Source organism: Corvus moneduloides, chromosome 5, assembly GCF_009650955.1.
Source record: "Corvus moneduloides isolate bCorMon1 chromosome 5, bCorMon1.pri, whole genome shotgun sequence".
NCBI lineage: Eukaryota > Metazoa > Chordata > Aves > Passeriformes > Corvidae > Corvus > Corvus moneduloides.
Window position 1 is genome coordinate 26801605 of NC_045480.1, and position 13068 is coordinate 26814672.

Below are 13068 nucleotides of genomic sequence, written 5' to 3' on the forward strand. Positions count from 1 at the left end.
TGTGCTTTGAATCATCTTTGTTGTTGGAGCCATAAGGTTGTTGTGTTATAACACAACAGCTGGGAGTTTATAAAAGATGTGTTTATGAGCAATGTTAAATGTTAAAGGCCTATGACAAAACTAATTACTTATATTTTTACAGGTTTTATAATGTTATGCATTGGGGTAGACTTTCTAACAGGACCCAAGAAAGACCTTAGCTCTGTCTTTGAAGTGAAAAGCAATCAAAAACCACTCTTCAAAAAGAGTAAAAACTATATTAAACTATGTAAGTATAATTTTAGTTCCTTTTCTCCATGACGCTAGGAATACTGTCTGAGGAAAAAAGGTAACACTGCGGAGTGTTCTGCTCAGATGTTTTAGAAATGTTTTTTTGGTACTAGTTTTAGAGACAGATTCGTAGTTGGTATTTCCCTAGTTCCAGGTCAGTGATGACATAAACTACTGGAGAATCTGACTCACTGTGATTGTGACTGACAGAGGCTATTCCTAATGGAGTGTGTTAAACAAAGACCAGAAACTGGGCAAAAACCAAGATGTGAAAATGTATTTGGCATCATTTGTGGTTTCATTTTAGTGGTTGAGGAGGAGGCCTCTCTGAGCCTTGGGGTTTACATATGTGTGCAAAAGATGTGAATGATTTCCCAGCCCATTCAGTATGGTAATTTTGAAGCAGTTCAGTGTGACAGCATTGAAAGGGCTGGCTGGCAGTGTGGTGGGACTGGGCTGGCCCAGAGCTGCTGTACAGTGTGACACTCCTGCGTGGGGAGGCCATCCTGGCCTGCTGTGGCCAACATCACAGCACAGCACTTGGGCCTGGCTCTGTGTTCAGACCAGGCCTATCTGATTTATTTAAATATGGGCATTGATCTAATATCTATACCCAACTGAGACGGACAAAGACTCTAACAGTTTAGAGTTAGAAAGTGTATGTTTATTCCAGCGCCGGGCAGCTGCGTGGGGTAGCTCCCTAATATGCAGTGCAAAGTTACAAGCCAATACAAAGTCTATTTATCTACAAAAGTTCTGAATATCCAAAATACTAGTGCATATTTATAACATCGACACCTCCCATTCTCCGCCTCGTATGGTAATTAGCTTAAATATCATTAAGCATGTGTAGTGTGTGTTCTGAATTAGGTCAGTGGTCTCGAAGATGAAGTAAAAGTAGTCTCCCTCGATTTGACCTTTCTACCTTTCTGAATTTTGACAATACAAATTACCCTTGGTGAACTTCCAGTTCCTCTCTTTGTGATTTCTGAATAGGTTCTCAGATGGGAAAAAATTGGTAATTGTCTACATTTCTTTAGATCTATTTATCAGTGTTTCTGTTTCTCATTATAAGCACAGCTAAACAAATATAAAAGTGGCAGGCAATGAGTTATTTAGCAATCAGTTACTTACATCTTAAAAGCTTATTTCAAGCCTGGCTCTTTTTAACAAATTATTAACTTTTAATTAATTCCAGCCGGGCTTACTTATCTACCTATTTTAACTAATTTCAGCAAAGCTAACCTTTAACTAAAATCTTCATGTTTCTTTTAAAATCCGTGTTTCATATCCTCGGGAAAACGTTGTCATCTGCTGCCTGTAAACTATGCTTAAGGATCCCAGCTTTTCAGATTATGTATATGGGGTCTGCTGCTTTCCTTAGGTTTTGAAGAGAAATGAAAATCAAATTTTGTTTTGAGGTTTTATCACTTTTTGGCTTTTAAATCATACAAATGTTTTCAACTATATCTCTACAATCATTTGAGCCCCTGGTTTGTTTTCATTGTCAGCTTACTGTTTCTAAAGAAAAAAGTCTGTCAATAGTGTGAAGTTTGGTAGAGGAACAAAATGCTAGGCATTAGGGCATGGTAACGCTGCAGAGATCAGGATGCTGAAGATTCCAATTCCTGCATCTTTTCTTCTTCTGTGACTTTGAAACAAATTGCTTGCCACTTGGGTACATTTTGCTGCATTTGGAAAAATGAGACAAAAGTGCTTCACAATTTTTCAGGGCTGTTTCTGGAATCTTTATGGAGGTCTTTACCCTGTTTACTCAGGGGCCAAAAGTATGTGGCCTGTGAGAGTTTGTGTGTCAGAGGCAACATGTGCACCATTTCAAGTGGTTTGAATATTACTGCTAAGAAACATTTCACAAAAGTAAATTAATATTTCAAAATCCTACCTGTCACAAAGCACAGCCCTTGCTCAACTAATCCTGTAACTTTGCAACAGTACTTCTTGTACTTCCTCATCATGCCGAGACTTGTACTGTTTCTCAGCTTCCTCTCTAAGAGCCTTTGTGTCTTGCAGAGTATGAAATCCCTTAACGTGCTAATATAAGTAACGTCCTTCCTTCTGACATCAACCATTATAAAATGTATTTAAATTTTGCACAAAACTCTTCCAGAAAACTTGCATTAAAATAATTTAATATATTTTTAAATATATGAAAGAATAAACTGGAGTTACTGAAATTGTTGTAGGTAGCATATGCCACTGGGTAAAGGAAATAACTGCAGAGGGCTTTGATCATCAAATTACATTGTGCTGAATGGTGGAAGCTCTTAAGTGCACACTGTGGTTATTTGTAAGGCTACAGGAGCAATGGGAAAGCTCTGAATGTGCTTTCTGTGAAGCTGCACTGCCTTTCCAAGGGTGTGTCAAACAAATGACCACTCTGGAAGTCTGGCAAGAGTCACATCTTTCTGACATCTAAAGGCTTGCGAAGTAAATTAAATTTTATTCCACATGTTGTATTAATACAAAATAAAAATTGTGTACTACAAATGCATACATGGACACAGAGAGGAAAACACTGAAGGGTTTACGTGATGCTCTTACTCATGTCCTATAACAAATTCTTCAGCAGGCATGATTTTTACATAACTATTCCAAGGAGTTTTGGTACATTTTACCTGCTCAGCATGTTGTGTTTTGGAAAGTGTATTTGCACACATATACATATTCTGCATGCATAGATACTGCCTTGATCTAGTGGTGTCACTTAAATGTACACATTTCTCATTCTATGGACACCTTAGAATAACGGTGTCCTGTTTAACAGCAATAATAACATTATTTTTTCTTGCATTAAAAACATTTTTTCTGTGTTTTTCTATTTCAAGTATTGTGGCTGTTTGTTGGTGTTGGTTTGCTTGGATTAGGTTTACGTTATAAAACTTACCACAAGAAGTTGGGCCAAGGGGTGAGTAGGATGTTTGTGAGAATAGTAACTTCCAAATATATAGTAATGTGTGTGTGTGATAGCTTAGGTGTGTTAATTGTTGCTGAAGAAATCTTTGTGACCAAGTATTCAGAAAAACTAATGCATAAATGAAGATGCAAAAATTTAATTTATAAATTCATGTCGAATTGAAATGTCTGGATCTTTGGAGATTTATAGTGATGCTACAAAGGAAAAAATATTTTGAAAATTTGAGAGATTCTTGCCTTGTATGTTCAATTTGAACATTACTTTTATAAATTAGTTTATTTGAACTATATTCAAACTGGACAATGCTGTTAGCAGCCTGACCTCATGTTGGGGAAGTTTGAACAGATAACATCCTGAGGTTTCTTCCAGATGAAGTAATTCTATGGTTCTATATTGTACCATAACGCTGAATTGAAGGTCTCTGAAAAGTTGGTTGACTTAGACTAGTTATGGAAATCGGATAAAAATTGGAAGATTCCAGTTTTCTATCTGGCAAGAAAGTAAGTATTGCAATGATAATAACAAGATGGTTAACACTTAGGAAGTTTAGTGTTAGATTCACAAACGCACAGATTTATACAGGTGGCTTTCTTTTTTCAATTAATTCAGATTTGTAGTACGTTATTGCGCAGCAAAAAGTGGGTAGTTCCTCTTAGTAAGATGAAAAGATGCATTGTCTCTTTCCTCTTCATTTGTTTGCTGTTACTTGTACAAATTAATTTTAAGTATGATGACTTTATTCCCTTGTTAATAGCAGATTTAGTCTTTTGTAATTCTGACAGCTTTATTAGGAAAATATATTGGTTAAAACATCTCTTGTATTTCTTTTATGGCACCATGTGTCTGATGTTATTTACTGCAAAGCTATAATACGTAAAATTCAAATTGTATTTAACTTTTAGCCATTTATTTTTTGAGGTTCCGAAAAGGGATTTCTCTGCTATGATCTGGCCTTTTAGATTTGGATATGACAATGAAGGATGGTCTAATTTGGAAGGATCAGCTAATTTGCTTAATCAGACAGGTAACTGTTTTCTTCCCCACTTCATTTATATTTGGGAGGATTCATCTGAAGAGACAAAAGTGAAAACACCTGCTTGGTAACTGAGGCCATTTTTGCATTAACACAAGAACCTGTGTTTATAGTGGCTTTCTCCTCCATCTATGAGCTGCTCCAATACAATCACTTCAGTCAAAAATCCATTTGCAGAGGTGATAATTTGTTTAATATATTTTAAAGAGGTTTCTATTCAGAGGAAACACTTCTCACTTGGATTTTTCTTCTCGTATTGCTGATGAGTTACTTGTCTATAGAGAAATTCTTTGCATAAATAATATCCTTTTAGATAAAGTACAATGGTATTTACAAAGGTAAATATCCTTTTAGATAAAATACAATGTTTTATAAGTTCCCTGTGGGTTTTTTTAGATATGAAGCATTATATAATTCCTAAAGGGTGTGAAATTCAAATGCCCCAAACAATGAATACAGAGGAGAAACAGACAAGTCTGTTTCCATCATTGACCCAGAGCAATGTATACAAGAAAAGTAGCAATTGTAGTTTGGTTGTCATGATTTTATTGTAAAGAAGAGTGTCTAAACTGTTGCTCATGGGCAGGATTTTGGTTGGAAAATGAGCTATAGGAAACGAAGAATTTGGACTCAAGATTAGTGCTGTTGCAGAGGGCATGGAAAGGAATTGGCCAGGAGTGCTTGTAGGTGTTACTTTTTTCCTGTGATGCCCATGAGATAGGGTAGACAGGGGACTGACAGCTTAAGATCTAAGGCAGTTCAGGAGATTAGGAAACGTTGCATTCCAGGATTTGTTGTTCTCCAGTCCACCACAGGATTTTCCTGAGCAGCTGAGGCTTTACAGACCCACACAGTGAAAAGGCACTGACAGGTGCTCCTGTGCAAGTCTTGATTTCGTGGCAGAGATATGCAGGAATTAGTGAAGAGAGAAGAGATTTTAGCATCATTCACTCCATTGTCCCATGACCAAAGGTTCAGAGATCTGGGCTATGCTGGCTGTCTGGTGTTATGAGAAAACAGCCAGGACATTTAATGAATTGAAATTTGGAGCATTCTTGTACGTAAGTCATGTCTGGGTGCTTATTTAATCTTTGCATATTTATTTACGAATTTTAATGAATGGATTTATTTCTGGTACCTATAGTTCAAATTAATGAATGTTAGAAAAAGTTGATTACCTGGTTATGTCCACTGGCATTTCTTTGTGGAAATGAAATATCACTTCTGAAAAAGACAATCAGTAAGTCAAAAAGGCAGCAAATTCCAAAATATAAATTAATAAATCATAATTTCTAATAGGTGGAAACAGTATGCTGGAGTTTTATGTTACATGTATATTGTTATATAAAATACTACATTAACATTGTCAGTAAATGCATTTGTTAATGCATTCAGAATTAGGCTAGAAATTCCTGTAAGAAGAGTTCCTGATTCTGAGAACCCCAGAGGAAAGAGTGGCTCTCTGCTTCAGGATAGGGGTTGTCTATTTTTAGGTGTGGTGGTGTGTGTTACTTGGGCTCATCTCTCTGTTGGAATAGTGAAGATGCAACATGTAATGGCTTTTGTGACTGGTACTTCTGTCTGCCCTGGAGGGATGCAATATCAACCTCTCTTAATGGTTTCAGTTACTGTTCCTGTGATCAGCATGTATGCTAATGATATAGAAGGAAAAACCTGGGAATCCACTTAAGAGCTCTGAGCTCCCATTTTCCCTGTTGACAGTGCTTTACACTGCTACGTATGAGATTTGGAAAGCAAAAAATCTTCTGTGTCAAGTGCTCCTGGATGGAGTAGCCATAATCCCTTGTGGAAGGGCTGTGGGTGAAGTGGTGACTATTTCCCTTCCTGTGTAGGAGAACACTCCAAGGGGGGCATAACTGCAGCCAAGAAGGGAGCACTTGGAGCACTTGCTGCTGCTGCAGCTGTACTGACCTGCTGCTCAAGCTGAGTCTGGATGGTTCAGCCATCCTGTGGACAGCTTGCAGACTCCCACCTTCCTTCAGGCATGGGCAGGTCTTTCTTAGATACCAGTTCCTTGAGGGACTGCATAGTTCTTCCTGTATCCTGAAGTTAAAATATAGGGGAACCCATCATGTTCCCCTGGCAAAACCGTACCTCTGCATGTAAACAGAGAGGGACCAGAGTGCTGTGGGGAAGTGAAGTGGCTGCAGATGGTCAGCAATTCATTGGAGCTGGGAACCCTTCTGTTACCATGCCCTGGGGCTGATGCTAGGTTGCTCTGGGCTGAATAATTATTTTGGCAACAGCATCCAGTTCTGTCTTGGACAGGACCCTTTGAAGCACAATAGGATTTGGTAGATGAAGGGAAGTGCAGATGTGCTATGTAGTGTTTGTTCATCGAGTTGAAAGCAGTAGACTTGCTGTTAATTTGTGTGTGCACAGTATCTCTAATGCTTTTGAAATGGCATGAGGTCTCTTCAGGCCAGCTGTACTCTGCAGTCTCATGTATCTCTGGTTATGTACCAAGGATGAGCTATGGCAAGCAGTCACTAAGTACGTCTTCATCGGAGGCTGCGTGGCCTGCGATAGCCAGAAGTTTGGGCATGACTTTGTGGCCAACATTGATTTGCCTTGACTGACTCCTGCAGGGCTTGTGTCCATCCCTCTGTAATCAAAAGAGAAATAATGACATTATGTAGTTATTTGTAAGTCCCATTTATAGGTAACAGTTATAAATGTGAAATTTTTTTTCTTTTTTCCCGCCCATTTTAGAAGCAGATTTTATCACTATTATAGAGAGTGATGCCTCTAAGCCATTCATTGGAAACCATGATCCAACAATGTGGCTAGGAGAAAGACTAGGATTTTATACAGATTTTGGTCCAAGCACAAGAGATCACACTTGGGGGTGAGTCATCTTTCCATGCACAGTGACAGTAAATAGATGTAAATATACTGCCCAATACAAACTGCACTAATACAGAAGCAAAGAATAGTTGGAATAATAATCACTATAATCACTTGTTGAAGCTTGTCTTTTAGGAAGAGGCTTTGATTCATTAGCATTACCATGCAATGTGGATGGAATTTTCTCATTGTTAAACATGATCAGGTTTTGGTGCCTGCCCCTGTAACCTACTTTGGTTTTGGTGATGCAGAGAATGGCATCCTGCCCTTTAATATACAGATTTGGAAGTACTGTATCTGATGCCCATTTCACATTATTTTGTTTTGGGCTCTGAGAATTTTATATTTGAGACTTAAAAACGTGATAGCAGTTGGAAAATGTAGTGCATCAGAAGGTATGAGAAATTTTCAATTCATTAAATCCAGCTTGGGCTGTATAATGGGAAATGAGAACAGAAAGATGCTTATCTATTTGACCAGCTATTTTTTGTCTAATTTTACCTTAATGCTTGACCACCTACCAGTTGCATACCTTTAAATATCTTTGCCCTCTGGAAAAATAGTGTCATATAATGTGGCTTTTATTTTTCAGGGGGATATGCACATTTCTATGGCAGATGGAACTTCCTACTGATGGTGCAATGGCTGTTTAATTGTTGCCATGTGTGAGGGGTATTTAGTAACTTTCTTCTTCCAGAGCCTGTCTGTTTGAAGCAGAATGGGGCAGAGAAGTCATTCTCTGAGATTTTATTAATGAAATACATTGAAAAACCTGATGCAAAATGTCCAAACAGAAGCTGAAAGAAGCGAAATCGCCCATTTTAAGGATGTATTTCTACCTACTTCTACTTTTAATAAAATACATTTTAATTTCTGGTAGTACAAAACTCTGTTTTGCCTGAAATACAGATTGTGAAAAGCTCAGAGAAAGAATTCATATTTCTGGAATAATATTTCTTAGTGTAGGAATTAACTTGATTATACATTTTTAGACATGTACTTAAGCAGTATTTTAGAGGGAAACCTTCTATGTTCAGAAAAATCCACTAGAGAGGGTTAGTATTCTGGTCTTATAATTTTGTTAAATGACTGTTAGTCTTCTGCTCACATTTGCCTGCTTAGTTCACACCTTTGATGCTTGTGAACCACAAAATGTAACTTTTTGCTTCTCCTCATGTAGGATTATGGCACTATCAAGGTATCCAATTGTAAAATCGACCCATCACCTCCTTCCATCTCCAGAGGGAGAGATTGCACCAGCCATCTCCCTGACTGTCAACTTCACAGGGAAGCTGGTTGATTTTGTCGTTGCTCACTTCGGAAATGAAGAGTGTGTATTTTATTTATTTTTAACGATAGTGTACGAAGTCACGTAATGTAATTTGTGAACAACTGGGATCTCTTCTGTACCCTTTAAAATCTGGTGCTGTAATACTGGTTCTAACAGGGCACATTTGAAGAAATAGTATGACAGTTTAAAATTGGTTAAACTACTGGTTTAAAATTTTGAAGCATTTTTTAAGTAGGACAAATGTGTCATGCAAAACTCAGCTGAAGTTACTATCTGAATTAGTAGAGATTTAAAGATACTGTTCTGCAAAGTCACAACAAATGATAGGGTTACAGATGCATCTCAGTGCAGGATAGCATCCTTCTGACTTTTTGCATGTGGAATAGATCTATTACATTCCACAACGAGTGTAGATAGGTATAGTTAGAGACAGATAGCATAAATGGAAAAATGTTATTTATTAAAAATAAAAAGTAAAAAATCTGAAACCTCCAAGAAAGGACAGTGTTGAAACAGCAGCAAAAATATGCATCAATTTCCTTCTGAGAGTATGCAAGTGGAAATATGAAGTCTGATCTCTGAACTCAGAAAAGCAAAATAACTCAAGTGATGGAAAAGAATAAGGTATATATTTCAATTCTTGAAAACAATGTTTTGATTACTTGTGTGTATTAATAAGAGAGAGTTTTGTGAATGCTCGATGTAGCTGTAATTTCTGATATAATTGATGGGATATCTAGTATGTTTGTGGCTATGTAGTAAGATTTGGAATTTAAAAAAAATTACTACAATTCACGGAGAGGCAAATTTATGGGTAGGGTGCAGAATATTATAACACAAAGAAGCTGCTCAGAAAGCCATAGGAATTCTCTGTATCCCATTTCCTTCCCCTGTGTAGAAACTGCACCAAACCTGCAAATTGTTTATAGATTTTCCCATTTACTAAACAAATATAGTTGTCAGAAATCACTCCCCATTTTTAACTCTAGATAGGAATCTGTGCCTCACACAGATGATTTGACTTGCCAGCCTGAGAAATTGTTTGTCAAAGTAGAAGAAAATAACATTGTATTCTCCCCTGGCAGAGAAATGAGATAAAGATGAAGGGGAAAATATGAGGAGACGCATGGGAAATGAGTGCAAATTAAATTGTGTTTTAGAGGGGAATGAATTTGTAACTAAATACTGCGCATAACTCATTTTTAGTATTTTTTTTTCTGCTTCTTGGGTTGACAGACTACAGAATACTGGATAACTAGGGTTGTTTTTAAACACAGTTTTTAAAATGTGAGAATATAACTATGTCTGTGCCTTTAAAAGATCCCATCTTCTGGAGAGGTGTAATTATGGAAGGAGCAGCTAACTGAGCAGGCAACTTCATATATACCTAGGTCAGGCTTCTATTTAAGTGTTTGGGGGGTTTTTTGTCTCCTGTCTGTGTGCTCTTTCTCCCTAATGCATTTGCTTCACTCAGAAGCACCACTATTTAGAAAGCATAGCTGCACTTAAATTGTTGTCTTCTTTTGGGTTTACAGATTCCAAAATCAGCTCTCTCTGTCAATGTTATTTAGCCCAGACTACCAAAATCAAGAGGACAACATGATTTACACAACTGTTTAAAGTCACTAACATGAAGAATCATAGAAAGAGAACTACTTTTGCATTATTTTATGACAAATCCAAGGACAGGGACTGGGATCCAGTGAAGTATTTTACCAGGCTCCACTTGTGCTATCACTTTTGATCAAGTTGGAACTCTTGTGTAAATCTTGTTAAGGAGGTGTAGAATACATGCCGAATGTAATTAAGTAATGCTAATGATACAACTCAAGTTACATTTCATAAATTATGGGACCCAGACTTTAAGACTATATTTACCATGACCTATCCATCATAAAATTTTTGTTAGCATGTAAGTTCTTTGTTATGCACCACAGGGTGCTAGCTCAGTTAAATTTTAAGTGCAAGCAGACACAAAGCCTTAGATAACCAAAACACTAACATTCACATTTCCTAGTGATGGGATCAGTATTAAAAACAAAACAGTAATAGAAAATGTTGTTCCTGTAATGGATAGAAAGAGAATGTGAATTACATCTACCATGGCCATGTGGTTTTTATCAGATATAGTGATAATTTTGAATCAATGAGCTTTCTGTGAACTTTCATACTCTCTAATACTGAGCAACAAAAATGGTACCAGATTAATTTGTGGTTTACTGTGTCATAGCACAAAGATTCTGAGCTAAAATGTATATGTCTTAAAGTATTTTCCATTTCTTTCAGAGAAGACTTGGACAGAAAACTCCAAGCAATAGCTGTTTCAAACCTATTGAAGACTAGCTCTAAGCAAGTTGTATTTCTAGGATACATCACTTCAGCTCCTGGATCCAGAGACTATACCGAATTAATAAAAAATGGAAATGTCCAGGTAATATAAGAACACTGCATCTTTAGAGAAAATACACATTGGAAACACTCAGCTTAATATTTCAAATTGGTAACTTCATATAGGCAGAGAAGAAAATACCTGCCCATCTACAAATACAGTCTTTAGCTACCTCATGATATCTTGCAGAGAAGGTGGAGTTACACAGTGAAAGAACAAGAGGCAATGGACAGCTGTCACCACAAGGGAAATGTCAGAAGAAATAAAAAGTCGCAGGGTTGTCAAGCATTAGAACAGGGGCCTGGTGAAGTTGTGAAACCTTCATCCTTGGCGATATTCAAAAGTTAGCTGCATAAGGCCCTGAGCGACCTAAGTTATTTTGACCAGGGTTGGGAGTAGGTGACCTCCAGCCAGCCTCTAATTCTGTGATTCTTTGGTTTTAAAAATGAGCTCCACATTAAAAGACGTCAAAAAGTTGTCTGATTTGTCCATGTCTAACAGTGAGGTTTTTTCTTTCTACCTTATTACAATGTTTAGGCAAAATATTTTTCTGCAGTGAGTTTACACATTGTTACTGATTTAAAGCCTACCCAGATGAACACTTACCTTACTTCTTTGACCTTTTTCCCTTTCCCTTCTAGGATATTGACAGTACAGATCGTGACAGATGGTGTAGCTATATTATGTATCGTGGAGTAATAAGGTATGTTAAAGTGAATCACTTATTTGTTGGTTTAAGTATCTTTATGGTTATCAGTTTTATAATCTTTTGTAAGTGATTGTGGAAGACTCTTACATCCCTGAACAATTATTGTGGGCAGTTGGGTCTATCATAAAATAATGTGGAACAGTGATCTCAGGATCACAAGAGCTGGTGTATTTCTGAATATAGTTTGCAAAGACACTATTACAGGTTTCATCATTCTGTGTCAAAAGCCTTCAGATCTACTCTGCTTCGGTAGCATAAAACTACATTTTCCCAAAGCTCTGGCTTTGCAACTTCTTTCTAAAATGTGAAGGCTACACCCTTATTTGTATGTGACACAGAAGATACAAATTTTGAGCTATGATCTTGCGGTTTCTTGAAGCAAAATGCTGATCCAATCCAGCCAATCTTTATGCTGGATTTAGTGGAAACTTGAACTGTGTAGACCCATATTGAGGCACAGGACCTATGCACTCCATATCTTTTAATACCAAATTTCTTGTAAATCATTCTCTTGGTGATGGATGGACCAGAATGAAATTCAGCTTATCCTGAATAAACTATGCTAATTCTGCAGTGTTTACAGGAGTAACTTGATAGCTGTCTTAACAGTATTGAGTAAAAAAGAAAAAAAAGGCAACTAAAAAAGCCCAGCTTAAACTCTATGTGCAATTTGAATTTTTCTCATTATTCGTTCAATTGATGCTTGAGTTTCTTTCTTGAATATTGAAATCTTTTCAGTGAAAATTTGGTGAACTTATACCAGCTTTCATATTCTAAAGCTGTAATTTTTAAAAAAAGGTTTTAGACGTAAAACTTATTTTTATTGTCAAACACTTACGGTTTTTTAGTTTTTTTACTTGTGACATGGTGTTATGATCCTGTTTATAGAGCACTTTCATTTTTTTGAAGGTGATATTCACAGAAATGGAAAATTGTGTTGATAAGTTAAAGCATAACTCTTAGGAAAAAAAGATACATTATTCATTAAGAATGTGGTGAAATTACCTTGAGTTATTTCTTCAAACTAACTCTTCTCATATTTGATAGGCTGGGTTATGCCCGCATATCTCATGCTGGTTTAAGTGATTCAGAAGTCCAGATGGCCAAATTTAGAATCCCAGATCATGTGGATAGCTATGTTGACAATGACAGAATTGTCACTGATCCCAGCCAAGTTTCTGAGGACATCCATTTCAATCCCAGGTCAGTGTGTCTCATAGGAAATGAAGGGGATGATGTATCTGGCATCTTGTAAAAGAGAAGTCTAGGAACAAGACTTTTTCTAAAGTGGGAGACACTGATCAGTACCCAATTGGGCAGAAGAGTAGGAGTCTGATTTGTAATTCCATTTTTTGGATTGATTTGGCATGTACCTTGGGAAAATCAGTCTGCTGTGTCACAGCATAAATTGCTAGTAATGCTCATTTCACCCAGGCGATTAATTTCTGAGATTGTTTGATAGGGATATTTGCCAAGTGGTGTGGTGACTCATTTTACAGATGATGAAAGATCTCCCATGGTTCTCAGCACTTTGGAGATTGGGGGTCTTAAAATACTGTTATTTAGAATACCA

At 37.0% G+C, this 13068-nt stretch overlaps 1 protein-coding gene across 3 annotated transcripts in view; it reads left to right on the forward strand.

Annotated features, from left to right (window-relative positions):
* Nucleotides 1-13068, forward strand: part of CWH43 (cell wall biogenesis 43 C-terminal homolog) — a 30468-nt gene that overhangs the window by 11648 nt on the left and 5752 nt on the right. For 2 of the 3 annotated variants that reach the window (XM_032109267.1, XM_032109269.1), the window contains 8 exons: nucleotides 143-268; nucleotides 3117-3196; nucleotides 4124-4229; nucleotides 6972-7107; nucleotides 8287-8436; nucleotides 10684-10828; nucleotides 11428-11489; nucleotides 12543-12698. In XM_032109267.1, the coding sequence (XP_031965158.1) occupies nucleotides 143-268; nucleotides 3117-3196; nucleotides 4124-4229; nucleotides 6972-7107; nucleotides 8287-8436; nucleotides 10684-10828; nucleotides 11428-11489; nucleotides 12543-12698 (961 nt within the window). The remainder of the gene's footprint in view (nucleotides 1-142; nucleotides 269-3116; nucleotides 3197-4123; nucleotides 4230-6971; nucleotides 7108-8286; nucleotides 8437-10683; nucleotides 10829-11427; nucleotides 11490-12542; nucleotides 12699-13068) is intronic. The other variant, XM_032109268.1, reaches the window with a different exon arrangement.